At 38.8% G+C, this 25,236-nt stretch overlaps 1 protein-coding gene across 3 annotated transcripts in view; it reads left to right on the forward strand.

Annotated features, from left to right (window-relative positions):
• mdfi (MyoD family inhibitor) overlaps positions 1-8,320 on the forward strand; it is a 77,523-nt gene extending 69,203 nt beyond the window's left edge. For all 3 annotated transcript variants that reach the window (XM_057846922.1, XM_057846920.1, XM_057846921.1), the window contains one exon: positions 1,933-8,320. In XM_057846922.1, coding sequence (XP_057702905.1) covers positions 1,933-2,186 — 254 coding nt within the window. In that variant the 3' untranslated portion in view covers positions 2,187-8,320. The remainder of the gene's footprint in view (positions 1-1,932) is intronic.
• Positions 8,321-25,236: the final 16,916 nt, after the last annotated feature.

Raw genomic sequence — 25,236 nt, forward strand, 5'->3', positions numbered from 1 at the left:
GATTGAATGATTTAGACATACAGTAAATGTCCTACCCATAATATGGCCCGAACACAAAAAGGATTGCTTTAATCAAAGAAAACTTTTTCAAAGAAAAATTAAGTGTTCAAATGCAAATTTTTTAATCTCAGATATTTTTTCGCATTCAAAAACGTTTTCTATGATTGAACTTTTTTTTTTTTGATTGAAGTGCTTTTTTTTTTTGAAAATATATTTTTATGAAGCAACTCATTTTTGATTAAATAATAAAAACAAAAACATCCTAGCCAAAATGTCAAATACTTCAATCAAAAAAGTTGCTTCAATTAAAAAAAAAAAAAACGACTCTAATGGGGAAAAAAAAAAATTGAAGAAAAATAGCTGTCACATGCATTTTTTTTTTATTTCAAATTTATTTTTGCATTTTTTTGATTGAAGCGACTTTTTTTGATTGAAAATATATATTATGATTGAAGCAACATTTTTTTGATTGAAGCAACTTTTTTGATTGAATAATAAAGACACAAATCTACCTCGATATGGCTCCGCCCAGGGGATACAATTTTTGACTGGGGTAACTACATTGGGATGACACCGGCGGGCCTACCATATTCAATGGATGACGATCTTGGCAAAAAGTATATCTGTCCTAAGCAGCTTGATTTAGAAATCCCCCCAAGAAAGATGGGAAACAAAAACCGCTTATTTTCAACTTATTATCATTGTCTTTGAAAAAAGACCCAGATAATGTTATTCTGTTTTTTTTTTTTTTTAATTGAATGGGATGTCTTCGGCCGATCAGCACCATTCAAATATCGAAACGACCAGAATTTTCACGCGACGCAGGGAATTTTTCGAACGACCCCGAAAAATTTTCAGTTCGCCCGTAAACGCCGATTTTTGTATCTAGTCCTACAATTTCTGACCAAATCACATAAATTGGACATAAAAAATTCCGGGACGATGAGGGGCATAAACTGTGTATACAGAATTTGGAATTTAAAAAATTATGGTTCTCCGGAAATTTGCCAAATTTTTTCCCCATTCATTTTCAGTAGCAAAAAATCCAATGTCCCCAAATAAAAAGGAAATGACCAGATATCAATAGGACTTGTCCCCCAAATGTCCCCGATTCCATTGACGCTTATGGAGGGTCATGCCACTGACAGCAATGGACGTCCAAATTTACCATTCATTTCCAATGACATTTACTTTGTTTAATGCCATTGACGGGCATATTTGTCCATTCTATTGATGCCAATGTACTTGGATTCCATTGGTGCCTGTGTAAGTCGATGCCAATGACGGCCATGGACGTCCAAATTTTTCCCCATTCATTTTCGATGGCAAAAAAAAAACAATGTCCCCAACAGGAAATGACCAGATATCAATCGGACAGGCCCCCAAATGTTCCAAAATGACCTGATATGACCAGGCCACGCCCCTCAAATGGTCCCACATGACCTGATATGACCAGGCCACGCTCCCCAAAAGTCCCCAAATGACCTGACATGACCAAGTCACGCCCCTCAAATGTCCCCAAATGACCTGACATGACTAGGCCACGCCACCAACTGTTCCCAAATGAGCTGATATGACCAAGTCACGCCCTTAAATGTCCTCAAATGACCTGATATGACCAGGCCACGCCCCCCAGATGTTCCCAAATGACCTGAAATGACCAGGACATGCCCCCCAAATGTCCCAAAATCAACAGGAAGTGACCTGATATTGTCCCTGAAATGTCACCAAATCAACCTGGGATGTGTAACTCCACAGAGCAAGGCACAGAGTTTTTTCTCCAGAAATTGCAGTTTCTACTTATTATAAATATTCTTGTAAGTTCATTTTATTGCTGAAACTGCGTTTTGGGGTCATCAGCATGTTGTGCCCTCGTACCCCAAAAGTCAAACTCCGCCTATGTTCAAAGGTTTCTTGAAACTGTGTTTCCAGACTGCTGCGTTCACTGCATCCTGGCCTGCCTCTTTTGTGAATTCCTGACGCTGTGCAACATCGTGCTGGACTGCGCCACCTGCGGCTCCTGCGCCGGCGACGACTCGTGTTTCTGCTGTTGCTGCGCGTCGGAGGAGTGCGGCGACTGCGATCTGCCGTGCGACATGGACTGCGGCATCATCGACGCCTGTTGCGAGTCCGCCGACTGTCTGGAGATCTGCATGGAGTGCTGCAGCCTTTGCTTCTCTTCGTGAGGTCGCCGCAAATGCCCGGGAGCCGCTTCCGTCGGCGTCTCGAAAAATCTGAAAAGTGCTACATTCGGTCTTTGTTGTCGTCAAAGCCTGGCCTGGCTCCGCAATCTCTGACAAAAGACTCTGAAAAGCAGTCAATGCTGAATTCCAACCAGAGTTACGGCCGTGGTCCGGATTGTTCCGACGGAGCCCCTCTCCTGACCGGAGTTCTCCGAGCATGAAAAATGACCTCCAAAGGCAAATGAGAAAACGGATCCATTTAACCGGATTTTAGCGTTTCTGTTGATAAGAGCAGCGGCGTAATGGAAAATTTTGAAGCCGGGCTCTCTGTAGAAGCGACTGAGTCTGTCCTTGGCAAGGTTAACGTCTTGCGGTTTGATTGCGCGCCGCGCCCTTTGTGACACGCGCGGCCCGAGAGGCTGATGTCGGATCCATTGATGTCTTTGACCGCGGAGAAATGTACAAAACAGAGAATAATGGTGGCCGGTGGCAATATTACAGACGCGTTTCCTTTGTTCGTAAGCGTCTCGTTTAACGGACGTAATCGGCGAAGAATCATGAGAGAGTCATTCATCAGCTCGCAGATGGAGCGTATCAAATCAAGAGCGCCGGCAACGGACATCGGCGGGCCACGCTTGATGGCCTTTATAATGGTCGCATTGTCTGCTTTACATGTGAAGGGAGAGTTCACAATCAAACATCTCTCCTCATCTCATAGTTCATACAGTGTTTACTTTTACATGGAATTGAGAAGCATCTGCTCAAGTCTTTCTAATCCGAATGGTCAAAACTGGTAAAAGTGTACGTGTCATCTCTCCTGTCACGTGAACAAATGGCCTTCTCGGCTTAGCTCCAAGTGGATTCCAAATCTCTATTAATCCTTTTTGGGGGGTAGATTTTACTCAAGATATTTGCATTTTTCCTCGAATGTGAAAATCACATTTCTGCGTTATCAGGCTTGGCCAAGCTAGCTGTTAGAGTAGGTGCTGCTTCAACATCTAATTGAATTCTGCTAGTCAAAAATCTCATATGGCATTATGCTGAATTGGATCCACATGCCTGTTGTACGGTGGTATGAAAAAGCATCTAAACCTTTTGGACTGTCTTACTGTTACGTCCCAAGGACGGCTCGCGAAGGGCGTAACATAAAACAAGCCACACAAGTTTACAAGTGGACACAAATTTATTCACAATAATCAAACTCGCAATGAATATATACAAAATGTGGAAGAAGTGCGGCTTCAGGGTAAGCATAGGCCAAAACAACAAACAAAAGGAACTACACTTAAATCCCACCCGCTAAAGAAAAAAAAAGACAGCCACTACCCTAGCTTCCTACCCTAAACAAAACAGGAGAAAATGGGTTGAACAGAAATAGCGGCTTACCCCTACTGCTTCAGTGCTCTTATTTACACTGGTGAACAAAAACGATCCAATAACGAATAAACACAAAAGACCTCACCGAAAAAGCGGGAGTGTAACAAAGTAGCAATCAAACGCACACGAGAGTGAATGGCGAGCAAACAGCTGGCGAGGAGGACTGCAGCACGAATGCTGTCAAATGCGACCTCCCAGAGTGTTGTCAGCGGCAGGTTTATGAAGCTTGGCGCCTTTTCGTCGTAGCCAGTCAGCGGCGGCGACGTCGTCTGTCCGTCCGGCGTCAATCAGCTTACGTCACAGTGGGAGGGGAGGCAGCCAGCTGGCGGAGGTGACGATCAACTGACTGGAGGCTTCTCAAAATAAAACAGTTAAACAGCCAGGGCCGTCACACTTACATTTCTGCATAAAATCACCCTCAAATGTGAGCTGATATTTCTCCAAATCACACAGATGAAAAAACAGTGTCTGCTTCAACTAAAACCACCCAAACATTTATAGGTTTTCATATTTTAATGAGGATAGTATGCAAACAATGACAGACAGGGGAAAAATAAGTAAGTGAACCATCATATTTAATTTTTTGTAGCCCCCACTTCGGCATCAAAGACTTCAACTAGATGCTTCCTGTAGCTGCAGATCAGTCGGGCACGTCGTGCCGAAATAACGCAAAGACCAAAAAAAAAAAAAAAAAAAGTAAAAGTTGGAGAATAACATACAGGTAGTCCCTGGGTTAGGAACAAGTTCCGTTCCTACACCGGCGAAATAACCCAAATTTTTGCATAAGTCTGAATTAACCTGTTAAGAACCCCTACAAAACAACTATCCCAAAAGTCTAATAGTATTGTATTTTGTTTAATGATGGACAATGGCTACACTGCCGTCTGGTTGCAGCGTTGGGTCTGGCTGGACTGTATGACTGATGAGCAATCTCGTGTGGCATGGATAAAGGACAGCTGCAGTCTGGTTTGGCCTACATAAGGTTGTAAGTTGTTTCAGCTAATATATGTTCAGGTATGCATTTGTAATTAAGTTTAGAGCTACAGTTTGTGGAATTATAGTGGTATGAAAAAGTATCTGAACCTTTTGGAATTTCTTACATTTCTGCATAAAGTCACCATCAAATGTGATCTGATCTTGGTCAAAATCACACAGATGAAAAAACTGTGCTTTAAATAAAACCACCCAAACATTTATAGGTTTTCATATTTTAATGAGGATAGTATGCAATGACAGAAGGAAGTAAGTGAACCATCACATTTAATTTTATGTGCCCCCACCCCTACTGGCAGCAATAACTTTACTGTACCTTACGTTTCCTGTAGCTGCAGATCAGTCTGACACATCGATCAGGACTACTCTTGACCCATTCTGCTCAACGAAACTGCTGTAGTTCAGTCAGATTCTTGGGATGTCTGGCATGAATCGCTGTATTTACCACATGCAACAGCATCTCAATTGGGTTCAAGTCTGGACTTTGACTTGGCCACTCAAGAACGTGTATTTTGTTCTTCTGAAACCATTCTGAAGTTGATTTCCTTCTGTGTTTTGCATCATTGTCTTTTTGCAGCATCCCTCCTCTTTTTAGCTTCAACTGTATGACAGATGGCCTCAGGTTTTCCTGTAAAACCTTTGAATTTATTCTTACATTAATGACTGCAAGTTGTCCAGGCCCTGAGGTAGCAAAACAGCCCCAAATCATGATGCTCCCTCCACCATGCTTCACCGTGGGGATGAGGTGTTGATGTTGGTGAGGTGTTACATTTTTCCTCCACACATGACGTTGTGTGTTACTCCCAAACAATTCAACTTTGGTATCATCAGTCCACAAAATATTTTGCCAAAACGTCTGTGGAGTGTCCAAGTGCCTTTTTGCGAACGTTAAACGAGCAACAATGTTTTTTGTTTGTTTTTTTGTTTTTTTAGACAGCAGTGGCTTCCTCCGTGGAGTCCTCCCATGAACACCATTCTTGGCCATAGTTTTACATATAGTTGATGTGTGCACAGAGATATTGGACAGTGCCACTGATTTCTGTAAGTCTTGAACAGACAGTCTACTGTTCTTTTTTACCTCCCTGAGTATTCTGCACTGAACTCTTGGCATTATCTTTGGTGGACGGTCACTCCTTGGGAGAGAAGCAACAGTACCAAACTCTCCCCATTTGTAGACAACTTCTCTGACTGTTGATTGATGAACATCCAGACTTTTAGAGATGGTTTTGTATCCTTTCCCGGCTTTATACAAATCAACAATCCTTGATTCGCAGGTCTGCTTTTGACCGAGCCATGATTCACATCAGATAATGCTTCTCATCAAATTCTTACCAGGTGTGTGTTTTATAGTGGGCAGGGCAGCTTTAAACCACTCATCAGTGATTGGGCACACACCTGACTTAAACTGTTTGGTATAAATTAGGTTTCAATTGCTCGTTAAGTCTCCTTAGGCAGAGGGTTCACTCGTTTGCATGCTATCCTCATTAAAATATGAAAACCTATAAATGTTCGGGTGGTTTAGTTCTTCGTGATGATGATACACACTGAGCAGGAAAACTACATGATTTCCAATGAATTAAACTCACCTGGATGCCACACACTGTATGTAAAGTTTTCCAAGACGACACTCACCACGCTATGCTAACACTACAAGTTACATTTAGTGTGTGATGACTAGAGGCGTGCGAAATTTCCGATTCGTAGATTATTCGCGATTCGGCCGTGAAAGATTCGAGAACGATTCACAAACATTCAAATTCCGATTATAGAATTATACCAGGTAAAACGGAAGTAAAACACAGTCAGCGTGGTCTTTGGGACGCAATGAGGAACGGACTGAGAGTAAATATCATGTTCAACTCATGCCGCTAGATAAAAAAAAACAATCATACCTGACTGCGGCCGACAGCCGCTCCAAACAACGCCCAGTTGCTAGTTGCTACAAACATAGGGCTACAGTAGATATCATATAGATGTAGAACTAGATGCAAAATGACAGAAGACGGCGGTGTTAGAACAGGTATTATTGAACCGAGATGCAAAATGACAGACTTTCCGGCATTAGTAAACAGCCGCCATCTTAAAGCAGTACTAAAGCAGCAGTGAATTCTCTAGAGGGCTCTGTTGTAGCGAACCTAATTAACTTTTTATCTAAAATACTCCTAAATCGGCAGAATCTTGTCTTGAATCTATCTTTAAATGATGAAATAGTTTGAAAACTTTGACAAAAGTAGACAGAAGGGAAATTATGGAATAACGGGAGCAATTTTAACAACTGTAACAGTTGATTCACAACATTAAATTAATTGAATGTAGTTTAAAGCTGCTGATACAGAATGGGGACAGGAGTATTTTATTTACTGTTATTTTTGTATATTTGTTTACTGTTATATGCTAACTTGATACTGAAATAGTAGTTTGGTTTAGCGTGAGAAGATTTTTGAACAATTTTGGAACTAATGTACAAAACATTAAAAAAAAAAAAAAAAAAAAAAAAGGGATGGGGGTGCATCAATAATTGTTTTATAATCAAGTCGAAGCCTCTGAATCGTAATCGTAATCGTTAGGTGCCCAAAGATTCCTAGCGCTAGTGATGACCACTCAGCACAGACCTTTAAAGCCTAAAGCAACATGGCATATCTAGTCAAGATAAGAAAACAAAACTTACCAAGCAGCACCTGACTCATGTGATTCATTAAAGGAGCCTCGAGTGGGCACACACTTACTCACCGACTGGTGAGTAAGCGTGTGGGTGGGGGCACGCAGCACGTCACATGAGAGACACGACCAAACCCCTGCTTTAAAGCTATTCACAAAAAGCTCATGCACAATACTCTTCTCCTGTCTTCATTGTTGTCAAATTCAAACAAGGCCCTCAGGAACTCTAAACACAATCATTTTCTTCCATCTGTTCTTGTTTTCCATTTGAAGTAACCTCCCTTCGTGGACAGCAACATACCCTGAAATATTTGTGATCATGCTTACAAAATATGTCGGGATAACGATCCCAAATATATTTCGTTCGTTCACTGATTGACGGGCTGTGATTGGCCGTCAAGGCGGACTGTGACACGCTTTCACCAAGCCGACATTATGTGCTTTATAAATGACTGGATACTCTTTGAACGATTATGTTTGTGCAATTTTGCTTCTTAAAAATGTCTACGTTTGACTGGATCGTAGTTTCTAGATTAGATAGAAGGGTTCGCGTTATGTGATGAGGGTTCTTTCAAAGCCTGATTTTGTTTGGAATAAATAAAGCGGTTGACACTCAAGCAAATATAACAGCAATGCAAAAAGGCAGGTTTTGGGAATTGATCAAGAGTAAATGTGATGGGTAAGAGTGTGAAATGTTCCCGCAAGTTGAGGATGATAACCCTGGAAAGCCCTGGAAAACTATGCAATATCTCACAGAGATTTATGAAGGGACAACTGGATCGTATAATACTACAGACCAAATAGATTGCTTGGGACTAAGGTTAAAAAAATCAAAGCACTTTAACTGGGAACGGTTCCTCTGTTGCCAGACCAACCATATCACTAGAACAACCCCGCAAGACGTTATGTACAAGCAAACAGCCAGGGAAAAGGAATATCTTCCAATGCGGTGGATGAATTCTCTCAACAAATAGGTCATTATGTACAGTGTCCTCCATAATTATGGGCACCCCTGAAAAAGATGTGTTTTTTAGCTTCAAATAATATGGGACCTTCACGGAAAAAAAGAGAAAAATCCAACCTTCAATACAAGTGCATTCATTCAGTGGGGAAAAATTTATTTGACATCAAATAATGTGTGTCACAATTATTAGCACCCTGGTGTTAATACTTTGTACAACCCCCTTTTGCCAACAAAACAAGGTCTGTGGACTGAGATGGCCATGGAAGGAGCTTGATTTTGTGTCTGGTGAACCATTTCTGTGTAGATTTGGCTAGATGTTTAGGGTCATTGTCTTGCTGAAAGACAGGCTTACCAGGACATTTGAAATCAAAATCTGTTGCCCTCTGCCCGAAAGCTGAAGATGGGTCATCACTGGGTCTTTCAGCAAGACAATGACCCTAAACATATGGCCAAATCTACACAGAAATGCTTCACCAGACACAAAATCAAGCTCCTCCCATGGCCATCTCAGTCCCCAGACCTTGTTTTGTTGGCAAAAGAGGGTTGTACAAAGTATTAACACCAGGGGTGCTAATAATTGTGACACACATTATTTGATGTCAAATAATGTTTTCTTTATGTGGGATTTTTCCCCCACTGAATAAATGCACTTTTATTGAAGGTTGGATTTTTCTCTTTTTTTTTTTTTCCCCATTAAGGTCCCATATTATTTGAATTTAAAAATATATATATTAGAAGCTAAAAAACACATCTTTTTCAGGGGTGCCAATAATTATGGCGGGCACTGTTTCTATCCTATAACGTACATGTAGCAAAATAAACATTCCCCTGATTTAACACCACTGTTTTAACGGTGTTAATGACGACCTACCATCATACGCGCAGTTAAATGGGGGACCAGGCCCCACTGGTGGCCAAAAAGTGTCATTGCATATGATTGACTTTCTTATATATGATTTTAAAATTAAGAGTTTTCTGTTAAAAAATTGTTGATAAAAGTTGTAACGCAATAAAACAACAAAAATACATGAAATTAACAACAACAACAAAAAAATTTATAATGGGTCAAAACTATTTTTCACCTTAGACGGTCATTTGCTTTGCTTAGCCAAAACCACCCTAGAACCAAAGATGTGGATATACGTAATTTTTTTCAAACCTAAGCTTTCAAAAGTGACAACTTCTGAGCAAGAGTAAGTTGGGGAAGTTAAATACAGACATGGGGTAACGGGCCAATGAGGCACAGGTGGGTGACACAAGAGGCAGCGGATTGGTCAACATACAAGGAGCAGGCCACAACAAGTGAAATCTATGGGTAATCACTAGGGTTGGGAACCTCTTCGTACCTCACGATACGATATGATTTCCAATATGAAGCTTACGATAACGATGATCTCATGATATAGCAATACAGCAATTATCGATACATTGGTCACGAAATCATACTACAAAAAAACTAATAAACAGAAAAAACAAGCTATATTCATCCTTCTGCTGTAAGTTTATGTTTATGGAGGTTGGCAGCAAAATAACCCCTCCTACTTCAAACAGGTCCCTCCCACTTCTATAGCCATCAGTGGCAGCCAAGGCAAGGACGTCATTTTGGACCATTTTACGTCATTAGCTGTTGATTTTCAGTCACTTCCTGTTGGTTTTGGGGCATTTTATGGGCACTTCCTGTTGATTTTGGGTTACAGAACAGGAAGTGAGCCGGGAATCCCACAAATGAATGGCAGTGACTCAAACTCAATAGGAGGTTACCTGTAATGCCCTAATATGAACAGAAAGTGACATGTAAATGCCCTGAAAACAGTGACTGTCAATGGCTGCCATTGAGTTAACTGAAACACTATAATGTAAGATTTTGGTTGCAACTTGTTGGTTCCTTTTTTTTTTTTTTAAATAAAACATTGATACCTTTTCAAAACGATATCTCGATTCTTGGCATGAGCGTATCGATAACCTTTTGGGATGCAAAGTATCACGATATATCACCATTTCGATATATTGTCACACCCCTAGTAATCACAATGACCAGACACACTAGGACAAAATCCTAACAAAACTCAAGGAATTACAAAAAGTTAAGTTTAACACATTACTACCCACCTCTGATGAGTGTAACCAAGCATTAGCATGCTCAAAGCTAATTTTTCAGGTTGAAGTTTACTGGATTAGAGATTGTGCCTAGAAAAATAATCTTTAAAGTGACTTCAGCACTGTATGATCATAACTTTCGGTCGTCAATGAAACTAGCTGATGAAATGTCAAAGTCTGATGTATTGTAATGGTCTGGATGCTTCTCGGTTGGTCTGGAAATAGAGAACTCCATCTGGAAGTCAATAGCACCTAAAAAAAAAAAATCATTTGAATAAACACTCTATGACTTTTATTACTGAAAATAGAGATTTTATGTACCATACCATTTATTGCCTGGTATTCAAACTATGTTCCATTAATCCCATTTTTCCCCCAATTTAGCTGCAAACGTTGTGTAAACTTTGACTTCATAATCTTGTGATGAGGGTTTTTATTTTGTTATATTGGTTCCCGTACGTATATTCAATTTAATTTTATTCATATAGCCCTAAATCACAACAAAGTTGTCCCAAAGGGCTTTGCAGAGGCAAGTTCCTCCCCTCTGCTATTTGGATTAAGTCCATCACCGTTCGGATGAAATGTTACTTGATTGTTGTCCAAAATAATGTCAATTTGTTTACAACATTACGCTTATTTCGATTGCTGTCTCGGAAGTCACATTCAAACCTTTTTGTTTAGTACTGAATAAACAATGTGAACTCCTGAAATTGTGGGGTTTTTTTTCGTTGTTCTGTGGCCTTGTATTCACAATGCATTTTACTCTTTCCTTAGCCATTGATGAAATTGGCGAAACAATCCTCAGTGTACTTTGTAAAATCTAATTCTTTGCTTTATATGTTTGCATATGATTTGTACGGTGCCCCTAAGGGGACATGGAAGAAGAAGAAAAAGTGGGGCGGGGGTGTTGACGTTAAAAAAAAAAAAAAAAAAAAGGGGGCGGGGTGGGGGGGAGCCCCTAAAGGGGCATGGAAAAAATGTTTGTCAAAGCAAAAAAAAACACTGTCCAAAAAAAATAGAGGTCGAAGCAAAAAAATCTTCTTTATAAACAAAGGAGAAAAAAAATTTCCCTATGGGACATGTGTAACGAGTGTCAGCGCCGCCCCGCGTTCCGCTCCCACCTGGTGCCGTGACCCGGATCGGCAGCGAAGGTTTCGGGGGTGAGTGTAACGGGTACACGCAGGTCCGTTGTGGAGCGTGGAAACCTCCCTGCCGGTTCCTTCATATAAGGACGCTAACGGCTGCGCCACTGGCTCGAGCTTTATTGGCGCGGTGGTTACCGTACTTACCTGTCGTGTTGAAGCGTCATGGCGCGCGTGTTCGTGTCCCAGCCTGGTCAGAGGTGGGAGTGGAACGTGGGGCGGTGCTGACTCACCGGTTACGCATGGAAGATTTTATTTTCTGTCAAAGCAAAAAAAAAATTTTTTTTTTAAAAGGGAGGTAAAAAAGTTCAAAAAAAAAAAAAAAAAAAATTCACATCAAAGCAAACGAATTAGAAGTTTTTTCACATCGATGCAAAAAGAAAAAAAATCGCTAAAGGGGATATGGAAGAAGGAAAAAAAAAATAGAGAGCGGGAAAAAAAAAGTTGACGTAAAAAAAAAAAAAGAAATAACAATTGCCCATAAAGAGACATGGAACATTTTTTGGGGGGTCAAAGCAAAAAAAAAAAAAAAAACAACACAGAAGTTAAAAAAAAAAAAAAAAATTGAGGTCGAAGTAAAAAAAAGTCACATCAAAGCAAAAAAAATTTTTTTTTTTTTCATATCGAAACAAAAAAAAAATTCGACATCGAAGCAAAAATAAAAAATCTTTGAAAAAAAATAAAAAGTTAACATGAAGTAATGTTTAGTTTTTTTTTTACTTCCGTGTCATTTTTTTTCTTTTTTTTTTTTTTGTTTCAACAGAATAAAAATCTTCAGTGTCACTTTCGGGGCACTTTTTATTTATTTGTTTCAACGTCAACCTTTTTTTCCCCTCTCCGTCTTTTTTTCTTCTTTCATGTCACTTTAGGGGCTCTGTAGATTTGATATGTGTAGACTATTTAAAATGGAACAAATTTTGATTTGGCTGACAAGCTAACCCTAGCCATGACCCATGTACCTCCGTGACCCAAAATGCCTCAAAATAAACAGGACGTGATACAAACAGGAAATTATTTTGAAGTGCCTCAAAAACAGGAAGTGACCCGCTATACCAACCAAGTATAGCAAAGCTACCATCAGATTTCTCCAGAAATTGCCTTTTCTAGTTGTTTTCAAGAATTTCTCCTCTCTCAAAAACATCTATTAGTATCTGGAGATATTCCCAGATACCCGGCAGATTATTGGCGGAAAGAAGGGAGGGGGGTTCAGGATACGAGAAACGGCGCAACAACTCGGCTCATGCGGTACCAAATCGTTTTATGTGTTGTTTTTTAACCGTTTGCCAATGTAGTTGAGGAGGAATGCGTGTTCAGGCCAAGATATTAATGTGTATGGAGAAGTTCAAGGGACACTGATTTTTTAGAGATTTTTTTTTTTTTTTTTAACTTTTATCTTTGCTTCATTTAACTATGGTTTTTTGCATCCAGTCGAGGGTCAGCAGTTGTGTTTGGTGAAAACAATAGATACTGTCAGAGGGGGGTAGTAACACACTACATTGATTTATTTTTGGAGAAAAATGTACTTCTATAAGTAGTTTTACCATGACATACTTTTTACTTGCATATGGCGGAAAACACAAAGGTGACTTGAAGTTCTGCTCTGAGAATCCCAATTTGGCCAAATTTCAAAATTGTCCTATTTGCATGTGTGATACATCAATGGAAAGCTTAAAATCTCAATTTTCTGTGGGAAAAGAAAATTTGAACAGGAGGGCATTTAAAAAAAAAAAAAAAAAAATTAAACAGCAAAACCCTAACTGGAGGCGAGAGCAGAATTAAAGACGCCATGATTTTAACGAGATATTATTGCGTACTTACCCTGTTTCAATCCAAAAACTCCATGTAGCATGTATCTCCGAGTGTCAAGACACAGCTTTGAACGGCCACAGCCGGATTTTTGGGGGGATTTTATGGGTGAAACATGGTCGCGGTGCAGAAATCGCAGACAAGTAGTTGAGATTTTCTTTTTCATATAGTTACCCTTTTAAATGTTATTTTTCAGTTTTTCTTTGTTTGGATCAATTATTTATCATCTAACATATCGGGGAAATGTGACAGTAACAAAAAAATACAATTAAGCGATAGTTATGAGGTAGATATCCGTGACTTTTTTGCAGACGCCAAATTTATCATCGTGGCGTCATTTGTTTAATTTTTTTGTCTTTTTTTTTTTTTTTTTTTGAAACTACATATTAGACATCAATTAATGATTCCAAGCTAAAAATGACATTTTGAATAATAAATATAATTACTTACCTTCTTTTATGGCTAGGTTGAAACAAAAGCAGTTGCGCGACGTCTGTAAATGGTGGTTTTCAGGGTAAAACGGACAAATTAAAAATCATTTGCGGGCTTAATGCGCCATGAATCTGCTATGGCAGCATATAGACATATTGTTCTATCAAACACAACAGTTGTTTTGGCTTAAAATACAGCAGTTTCTTTTAAAAAAGGAGTGCAAGAGCAGAAACTGCTTTTTCAGTCTTGTCTGTGTTTTCCGCCATATATTTGTGAAGAAACACTACTCTTACTCCGCTACTTTGGCCTATACTCAAAGTTGTTGCACTTTTTCTCTTTATTCTACATTAGGTTTGATTTTATTTTTGCTAGCACAGTGGCGCTACAAGTTTCACCAATGAGACGTCGCAGCAACAATCACATGACTCCATGATACTGATAAGGCGTAACAATACATGATCACACACGCTTGCAGTCGGAAGTCCTACGATGACGTCGGCCTGTTCAAAAAACATTTTTGACATATGACTCGAAAGTGTGGATCACCAATAAACGGAGATATGATCGTTTTCATTTCATGGTAGGAATTGTTTGTTTTTTTTAAAAGATGATTTATTACTTTCCTATTTTTACCTATTAGGGGGCACTCATGCCGGGTTCAGTGACACACGAACCTAACACCCCAAATCTGCAACAGACCAAGACACACCCGTTTTCCTGCTCATGAATGGCCCCTAAAAGGACTGAATGCTTAACTAATCATTGTCATTTTTTTTCTCAGGAAACTTTTGTTGACTTGTGATATGGTGACCTTGGAACGAGTCTGCCTCCTCGCCTGAGTCTGTTTCGCCTTGCTGTTTGATCGCTGTCAACCTGAATAAACTGTCAACTGGTGCTTCAAAGCCTTTTTCCTGCTTTCAAAATGGAGTCAGTACAAGGGGTTAAGACTACGGTAAACGCGCGGAGTTTGGCCTTTTAGCCGGGTTGTTGGGGTCTCGCCGGCCCGGGTTGTTGGATCTGCGCCAGCATGGGTCCAGTGGTTCGGCGGGTGTGATTCCGGCAATCTGGCTAAAAGGTAAGATTCCTTCAAAATATATTGGCCCGATATATCGGCTGGCCGATAACTCTGTCGACCTTTCGTTACAGTACAGAATAATAAGACCAGTTCATACCGATGGTGTTGTGATAAGAAAAAATGTAACATTGTTTAAAATATATATATATCACATTGTAAGCAGTTACTCACAAGGTTACTCATTACCTGACTATTATTTCCTGCAAATACTTTTTTTTTTTTACTTGTACTTGAGTCAATTTTTTGGATGACTACTTTTACTTGAGTAATATTGTTTTAAAGTAACGCTACCCTTAGTTGAGTCAATTTTTCAGCTACTCTACCCATAGGCGGATCTACTATTCAGGCGAAGTAGGCGATCGCCTTAGGCCCCCAACCAGTAGGGGGCCCACAACCAGCTGCCCTTGCCCCAACGAGCAAGGGCTTGGGCCACAGGCGCCAGCAGCACCCCCAACTAGGCCTGAACGATATATCGTTTAAACATCGCCATCGCGATGTGCGCATGCGCAATAGTCCCATCGCAAGGACGTGCGATAGTTTTTTCATTTCATTTTTTTAAATCCACAAACGTTTGTTTTGAGCAAGGAGCGAGAAGGAGAGTGAACAGTCTCTCATTCTCTCCAGCTCGCAGTCATCGGCTCCTCCCCCTCCCCTGCTAGAGCGGAGTGGAGGGAGGAGGGGCCGAACAGCAGAGCGGAGGGAGGAGGGGCCGTTTTCAAAGTGAAAGCAAGCAATCAAGCAGCACGCTGAATAGGGAAGACTGTCTCCAAAAGGAGTTTTGGAAGTATTTTGGCTATCGACAAGAATATAAGGAACAAAAAACAGCCCTGTTGACAGTGCCTCGCCATGGTTGCCTCAACAAGAAGTAATCCGTCGAACATGTGGGACCATTTAAAACGCAGGTATCTATGCATTCCTGCTACGAGCTTCCCATCAGAGGCTTTTTAGTACAGGTGGGAACATTGTTACGTGCCAACGTTCTTGTCTCAAGCCTGCAATGGTGGATAAACTAGTAGTCTTGGCCAAAAACCTATGAGACCCAGTTGAGAATTGCTGAGCAAGGAAGGTGGACGATATGCAGACAAATACATAAATTTGGGAGTTAAAATGGTTCTGTTATTCATCAGTTATTTGCTGTTATTCAGTTCAATTATTTACAAGTTCAATTGAGTTTCTGTTTCTTTTATATTTAAATTAACTGTAAATCGTATTTTTCAAATAACTATAGTACAGCTGCACATAAAGTTTTGATACTTAATATTTTTTAAATATTTTTACAACTTTGTTGCAGTTTTGCAGTTCTATATTGTTATATTTTGTGTAAACAACTCAGGGGACTAATGCACTTGCACTTTTATTTGACAGATTTAATATTTAAGTTCAAATATTTTGACAACTTTATTGTTTTACTGAGGTTCTTATTTATTGTTATAGTTTGTGAACAACTCTTATTTGTCATATTTAATATTTTTGTTCAAATATGTTTACAACTTTGTTGTTATTTTACCGAAGTTGTTATTTATTGTTATATTTTGTCAAAAACTCAGGGGACGAATGCACCTGCTCTTTTATTTGTCATTTAATGTATTTGCTGCTGTTGAAGTGTCAAATATTGTGTTCAAGAAATTATCTATTTTGTGCAGACATGGCTTCCTGGATCCCTTCATAATAATACAGCAATCTTAATCATTCACAAATGAAACGGTCTTATATGAATACACTGTGGTCACGGTGTGTCATGCAAAGTATTTCCAAACAGCTATTCAAGTCATCTAGTGAATATTTCTTTAAAAATTTTTTTTTTTTTTTTTTTTTTTTTTTACTATCGCAATATAATATCGCAATATATTGCACACCTAAAAAAAATCGCAACAATAGTTTTTTCCAATATCGTTCAGGCCTACCCCCAACTATTCGTCAAGTATAATTATGTCAGCATACCAAACAAACAAATAGCAGAACAAAAAAAGAGAGCCATTTGAATGCTGCATTTATATTATCTTTCCCTGACTATCAGTCGCTTAGCGTCGCTTAGCTCCGCTTAGCTGTTCATTAGCTTTAGCGTTTTTCACGCCACTAAGCTCGCTATTTTTACAGCTCACTTGCTACTTTCCACGTCGGCTATTGTTTATTTCGAACACATGAGCGAACGTGCTCTCCATGAGAGCCAAAGTGCAGTGAGGGAGAAGTTGAGAACAGGCCGCTAATGCCTCTTTTAACTTCTTCACACCGAACATAAAATACATGACAGCACACCCTGTGGCAAAACAATGTAGTACAGTTCCAATCAGTCATACAATAACAAAGGGGAAAGGATATCATCATCGCACACACACCATATAATTGTTTGCATTAGTCTAACACATACATATGGTACAGGTTCTCGTAGGCACAGTCTAACTGTTTGCATTACTCTAACACACGTAATATAATTAATCAGGAAATAGTATCATTTCCATATTTACGGTATGACTACACTACTAATATAAAATAAATAGAACACCATAGTTTAATGAGAAGAAATAGAAGAGATACACAATGCCGTCTTATCACAAGATTGACGCACCAACTCTGGCAATCAGCTCTCCCAGCAAACTCCAAGGACAAAGCGCTTTGTCCTAAAACAAGTACAACCAGCCCGGACAGCAAAGTTGATAGCGGGCGTCCCAATTCGCGCACGAACCTAAGCCGCCCAAAACCGGCCACAGAGGGGATGACCCAAAAGCAACGCCCAGAAACGCCTTCGACAAGGCCCGCCTCAGCAAAGACTTTAAAAAGACTGGACACTGAGATAACACAGATTTTTTGCTGCTCGAAAACATGTAGCCTTGTTTTGGATCCAGAATTGTCCCTCCGTCGTCTGTTTTTGCCTTGTTTTTACCATTGTTGACGAATAAATTGTCAACCTGTTTCCGGTGAGTGTTCTTCAAGCTTTTAAAACATGGAGTCAGTACAAAGGGTTAAAATAAGACAACGCGCGAAGTTCTGCCTTCCCGGTCGGCGCGCGCGGAAGCAGCGTCGGCCGAGCGGCACTTGTTTTGGCTGGTGCTGTTCCCGGGTGCGTCTGGGCCAGGGGGGCGAATTTCAACACTCAACAGCTGTTTAACAGCATTTGCTAACGAAAAAAATCATTAAATCTATTAGTGACACCACAAGCAATGATGAAGAATATTTTTTTACGGAGTGTAAAGCATTCGGTGAGCGGTTTAGCAAATGTACCTCCGGTGAACATTTCGAAACAAAAGCACGTCATGTTTGTCATATAAATAACGATTTCTGGAGTTAATCCCACACACTTCAGAATTAATATTATAATATGTAGAGTAAATACTACAGAATACAGATTCTACACTAAAAATAGCTTTCAAATGACACTCTTTTTTTTGACAAATATGATTGGCAATGAATAATTATTATAATTATTATACTACTATTATATATAGAAGTATGCTAGAATCTTTTTTTAAGAACTGTTTTGAATAATGTTGGAAAGTCAAAGTCAGTGTTCTGAATCTGTTTACTTTCCGTTCTTTTGCACTAATAAATGCTTTCAGCATTTCACCTCATTATTTGTGATTAATTATTGTTATTTACATGAATATTTGTACTTCAATAAAGAATGTAAGTATTCCAAAATGCTTTTGTGAATTAATAAGCGTCAACAAAAATGTCATTGCTAAATTAGTAAAAAAAAAAAAAAAAAAGAAAGAAAATTATTAGATTAGTCGACTAATCGTAAAACTAATCGACTGACTAATCAGGAGAAAATTTGTCGTTTAGGACAGCCCTAGTGTACCGGAACATATTTCCTCCACACCATTCTCACCTTTTTAACCCCTGACCCATGAAGAGGGCCCCTGGGTATGTTCGCCTTAGGCCCCAAAATTGCCAAGTCTGCCACTGACTCTACCCACTTCTGGATACAATATTGTGAGTTTGCGGACGCCTCAGGCGTGCATGCGCGGATGAAAGTGTATCTGAGGCAATGACTCAGATGTTCAATCATGCTCCACAATTGGAATAGCGATACAGAAGACATCTTTGGACATCTGCAAATGTTTTGCAGGAAGCCATGCTGCAGTCAGTCCTCATTTCCTTTTCCGTGTACACACACGCAAACTCGACAAATTAAAAATGATACACATCCCTTGCAGAAATTTCTCATGCACAAAGTAGGCACAGGGGACAAGTGGCTATTGAATATTAACCATGAAATTACAAAGGCTGCATTCTAATGAAGGTGATGAGGTCAGACGCTGGGATGGAAATCATAAATTAATACTCCTCTCATGACAAGTCAGTCGCCCTTGGCTCACACCAAATGCACCTCTCCTCCCCTTTTCCTCCTCCGAGGGAGTCAAAAAAGACACCGAGCGAAAGGAACGGTCGATTCATTATTAATACAGGTCACGGCGGCCGTCCAATGTGCCTGATAGTGGTCACGTGAGACACTTGTATGCGATGACAACAACGTCACCTCTGTGTGTAGCTACAGCTTTGTTGCCGGTGTTTTGAAGGACCTTTATTACAGTGTCAACTATTTTGCAAACTGTTTCCCCATCCCTTCTATCTTTGACATATCTGGAGATGATTAGAAGTGGCACACATACATGCACTCACTGTGTGGTAATTGATGTTTGGCTGTGCTAGACGCAGATAGAAACCATATGTTTCAGGGGATATGAGTATAATTCATTCCAGGACCGTTGTCGAGACTCAAAACAAGCCAGAGACTCGGCTGAGCTGACGATCGGGGCCGATATTTGGACGTCCGATCATTGGCGTTTTCGACGACGATATCGAAAATATTTGTCGACTAATGTTTTTTTCCGTGTCGATAACAAGACGACGACGAGGAGCTAACAATGTGTTTCGGGAAACCACAATAGAAGACAACGAGACGAAAGCAATTTTATTTTTTCGCTTGACGAGAAGGCAACAAGATGAAAATGCGATACTTTCGGTCATATTGTGGCGCTTTAGCTTAGGGAGATTTAGCTTTTCCTTAGGTAAAGCTAACGCAAATGCAATGTAACGATAGGAGTTACAATTAGTGTGTCAAGCATGGGCGTCACGTGCCAGAGTATAAATTGAATATTGAATATATAAACTCCAAACTCAAACAGTGGGGAGACCGATCTTTTGCGGTTGCTGCACCCAGGTTATGGAATAGTCTTCCCCCTGAAATCCGCACCACTACAAATTTGGGCCTTTTTAAATCTCGTTTAAAGACACACCTTTTTAGACTCGCCTTTCCACAAGATTAGCTTAGCCTGGTTTTATTTCTTTAGGGTTTTTAATGTTTTCGGATTTGATCTGTTTTATTGTTTTATTTGCTGTCTGACTTTAATGGTGATGCGTTGTTTCGTTTCTTTTTTTCTTTTTTTTCTTCCTAATGTCATTGTATAATACTTTCCTGCCTTTTATTTACTATGTGCCATGTTTGTCTTTGTTGTAAAGCACTTTGGGGACCTTTCGGGTTTTGTAAAGGGCTATATAAATAAATTTGATTGATTGATTGATTTGATTTATATAACCCCCACTCCTCCCCTTTTATTTATTATATATTTTATTTAATATGTATTTGTTTCTGGGGCTATTGATCACAGAACTGCAGAAATTAAGTTGCATACTGCTTGATATGAGTATTTTGAATTTTAAACAGCACATTTTGGATGCATTTTTATTTATTTAATCTTTATGTTAGAAATGTAAGTCTTTCTAGCGCTTATCTATTTAGCACTTATCTTTTACACATAGCACGTTCCTTTAAAAAGAAAAAAAAGTGCGGGTTGTGATTGAACTGGACCAGAGTCTGTTTTTAAAATCGGATTATGTTCCTTATAAAAACTATTTTATGGGGGTGTTGTATTTATATATATATATATATATATAGGGGTGTCAAACGATTAAAAATTTTAATCGAGTTAATTACAGCTTAAAAATTAATTGCGATTAATTACGATTAATTAATCGCAATTCAAACCATCTATAAAATATGCCATATTTTTCTGTAAATTATTGTTGGAATGGAAAGATAAGACAAGATGGATATATACATTCAACATATGGTACAAATGTACTGTATTTGTTTAATATAACAATAAATCAACAAGATGGCATTACCATTATTAATATTCTGTTAAAGCGATCCATGGATAGAAAGACTTGTAGTTCTTAAAAGATAAATGTTAGTACAAGTTATAGAAATTTTAAATTAAAACACCTCCTAATGTTTTCATATTAAGAAAATTTGTAAAATTTTCAATCAAAAAATAAACTAGTAGCCCGCCATTGTTGATGCCAATAATTACTTACACAATGCTCATGGGTGCTGAAGCCTATAAAATCAGTCGCACCCAAGCGCCAGCAGAGGGCGACAAAACTCCGAAAAACACAACAAGTACACATTTCACTGTGCTGTCATTTTAATCTGAGCGGGGCATGTGCGTTAATTGCATCAAATATTTTAACGTGATTAATTTAAAAAATTAATCACCGCCCGTTAACGCGATAATTTTGACAGCCCTAATATATAATTTTTTTAAATGTTTATAGTAGGGCTGTCTAAATTATCACGTTAACGGGTGGTAATTAATTTTTTTTATTAATCAAATTAAAATATTTGACGCAATTAACGCACATGCCCCGCTCAGATTAAAATGACAGCACAGTGCAATACCAATTTGTTATTTGTGTTTTTTGGAGTTTTGTCGCCCTCTGCTGGCGCTTGGGTGCGACTAATTTTATGGGCTTAAGCACCCATGAGCATTGTGTAATTAGTGACATCAACAATGGCGGGCTACTAGTTTATTTTTTTGATTGAAAATTTGACAAATTTTATTAAAACGAATACATTAAGAGGGGTTTTAATATATTTAAGAGCTACAAGTCTTTCTATCCATGGATCGCTTTAACAGAATGTTAATAATGTTTAATACCATCTTGTTGATTTATTGTTATAACAAACAAATACAGTACTTATGTACCATATGTTGAATGTATATACTCGTCTTGTGTCTTATCTTTCCATTCCAACAATAATTTAAAGAAAAATATGGCACATTTTATAGATGGTTTGAATTGCGATTAATTACAATTAATTTTTAAGCTGTAATTAACTCGATTAAAAATTTTAATCGTTTGACAGCCCTAATATTTATATATTTTTTTGTTTATAGTATGAATAACTAAGACAATAAATGGATATATTAAGTACTAAATAATGCATTATTAAACTTACATTAGCCTTATAATGAAGGCAACACATGCTGTATGTATCCGTATTAGCGAAATTAGCCTACTATCAAAACGAATAAGTTGACTAAAATAACATAATGAGCATGATGTAATGTTTTTTTTCCCCTGCAGTGCATGCAATGCACCACGTGACTACTCTGTGGTATTATGCCACCTCAAGTTTAACTTCATTACAATATTAATACATTATTTCATTCTTTATTACAAATGTAATAAAGAAATTAGATTTTTGATGTCATTTTTATTTTGAGTTTTTGAAAAACAACAAATGGAACGTGCATAACATGCCCCTTCTTGATGATTTTCTTTTTAATCTCGGTTTTGTTTTTGAAGTCTACAAATAGGTGCTCTGATATGTTGATGAATGTCTCCTTCATGTACTCACCATCTGTGAACGGTTCTCCACGCTTTATTGTCTCCCAGGTTGCTACAAAATTTGCAGCAGCAGTGGAGTTTGGCGATGCAATTCATTTCTTAAATCTGTTTTTGCGCTCCTCTAAGTAAGTTTTTCCATGATCAAACATTTTTGAAAAACCTCCAGGAAGCCAAAACTAAAGAGCCGCAAGTGGCTCTAGAGCCACAGGTTGCTGACCCCCGATTTACAGAATCTGCCTATTTAATATGGTCATATTACTCTATTCAGTTCATATAGACAATCTGCACATGGTTAAACCCTAACTCAATAGACGTTCAATTTGACGACCATTAATCATTTACTCTTTGTGTAGCTGACGTCTATCGGCATTAATGGCATAGAATGCATTGATTATAGCCTGGCCCTTTAACAGCACACAAAACTGCTCAATCCTGCAGTGTGTTAAACAGTGTACATTTATGGCCAACTCACAAACCACATCTCCTAGAAATCAGGCAGCCTTGGAATTCCAAGTTAACCGAAATACCAGAATACTCCACTAATGTCTCGCAAAAAGTGAAAGTTTGAAAAGCTTGAGCAAATCAGTGACTTCAGCTCACGTGTAAACAGATATTTTTAAAATCCTAAAGTTTATCCTCCCATCTCCGTAAGAAAACATCTGTTTGAAATCAGGAGAAAACCACATGGATAAATACTGGTGAATTATTGAATCAGTTCACATGAGGCAAAAACATCCCTGACATGTTTAGATGTTGAACGAGTTAATGGTGTTATGTTTAAAAAAAAAAAAAAAAAAATCCTTAATTTTTACACATTTTACGCATTGTTATGAGATTAAAAGATAAACAGACGAATGCCAATTTTTGTCAACGAGACGAACATGCAAAATAGTTCCCATCATTAGTGGCGCAACTACACGTTGAGCAGCAAATTTGCCGAATACGTGAGCTGACAGGGGGCGCCGTCACAAGGATTACTACCACTACCAGTTTTTTTTTTTTTTTTCGTCAAGAGTCAAGAATCTGCATTGGACAAAGTGTCAAGAGTCAAGAATCTGCATTGGACAAGGTGATGATGCTGGAACTTTTGTTTGGTGCTGTTCCAGTGAGATTTACAAAGATGACTGCCTGAAGAAGACATCCAAATTTCCTCAGTCCTTGATTATATGGGGCTGCATGTAAGGCAAAGGCACTAGGGGGATGGCTGTGGTTATATCTTCAATAAATGCACTAGTTTACATTGAAATTTTTGACAGCTTTTTTATCCCTTCAATTGAAAATATGTTTGTCATTTTCCAACATGACAATGCATCATGCCACAGAGCTAAAACTCTTAAAGCATTCCTTGGAGAAAGACTCATTCAGTCAATGTCATGGCCTGCAAATAGCCCAGATCTCAACCCTATTGAAAACCTGTGGTGGACATAGGAAAAAAAATGGTCCACAGCAAGGCTCCGACCTGCCAAAGAGAGTTCGCACCAAATTGATGAACACTCATCAAGTCCATGCCTCAGAGACTGCAAGCTGTCATAAATGAAAGACGTGGTGCAACTAAACTCTAGAGATGTGTTTTGATTAGGGCTGTCAAAATTATCGCGTTAACGGGCGATAATTAATTTTAAAAATTAATCACGTTAAAATATTTAACGCAATTAACGCATGCGCGGAACGACGCACTCACGCATTACCGCTAGCATCCTACAATGGCGCTGTTTTACTTATATACAGTGCTAAGAGACAGCATCAAGTGGGTGAAGTAGATACAAGTATTTATTCAGTGCAGCCGTGCTTTTAATTGACATCTCTCACACAATAACTATAATTAGCTTGAGAATCCACATGGGGAAGAATGGTAAACGTTGATCTTTTTCTCAACTTCATGTAATGTACACAACGCAGAGAAGATATAGCATTTGCGGGCACCACACACAGGCATGGTTCCAACCAAATGCATGCATGGTTGCACCCATCATGCATTTGGGCAGAGGTTAAATCGTTACAGTATCATTTACTGAAAGCTCAACAAATACACTAGATGGCAATATTTAGTCACAATGTACAAACTCACATTTATCTTTCAAGAACTAGACCACGAATATAAGACGACCCCCTCTTTTTCAGTCGTATTTCAATGCAAAAAACACTTATATTCGTGCCAATACGGTATATATATATATATATATATATATATATATATATATATATATATATATATATATATATATGTATAGATATATAGATAATTAGAATATTGTGATAAAGTTCTTTACTTTCTGTAATGCAATTTAAAAAACAAAAATGTCATACATTCTGGATTCATTACACATCAACTGAACTATTTCAAGCCTTTTATTATTTGAATATTGCTGAATTTGGCTTACAGCTTAAGAAAACTCAAAAATCCTATCTCAAAATATTAGAATATCATGAAAAAGTATACAAGTAGGCTATTCAACTAATCACCTGAATCATCTAATTAACTCGAAACACCTGCGAGGGTTTCCTGAGCCTTAAAGACACTCAGCTTGGTTCAGTAAACTAAATCACAAGTATGGGGAAGACTGCTGATCTGACTGCTGTCCAGAGGACCATCATTGATACCCTCCATCAGGAGGGTAAGACACAAAAAGAAATTTCTCAAAGAGCAGGCTGTTCACAGAGTGCAGTTTCAAAGCATATCCACAAAAAGTCTGTTGGAAGGGAAAAATGTGGCCGGAAACGCTGCACAACCAAGCGAGATGACCGCAGCCTTAACAAAATTGTGAAGAAGAGCCGCTTCCAGAATTTGGGGGAGCTTCAAAGACAGTGGGCTGAAGCTGGAGTCCAGGTATCAAAAGCCACAGTTCCCAGACGTGTCCGGGAAATGGGCTACAA

This window comes from Corythoichthys intestinalis, chromosome 9, assembly GCF_030265065.1.
Source record: "Corythoichthys intestinalis isolate RoL2023-P3 chromosome 9, ASM3026506v1, whole genome shotgun sequence".
In the NCBI taxonomy this organism is placed as follows: Eukaryota; Metazoa; Chordata; class Actinopteri; order Syngnathiformes; family Syngnathidae; genus Corythoichthys; species Corythoichthys intestinalis.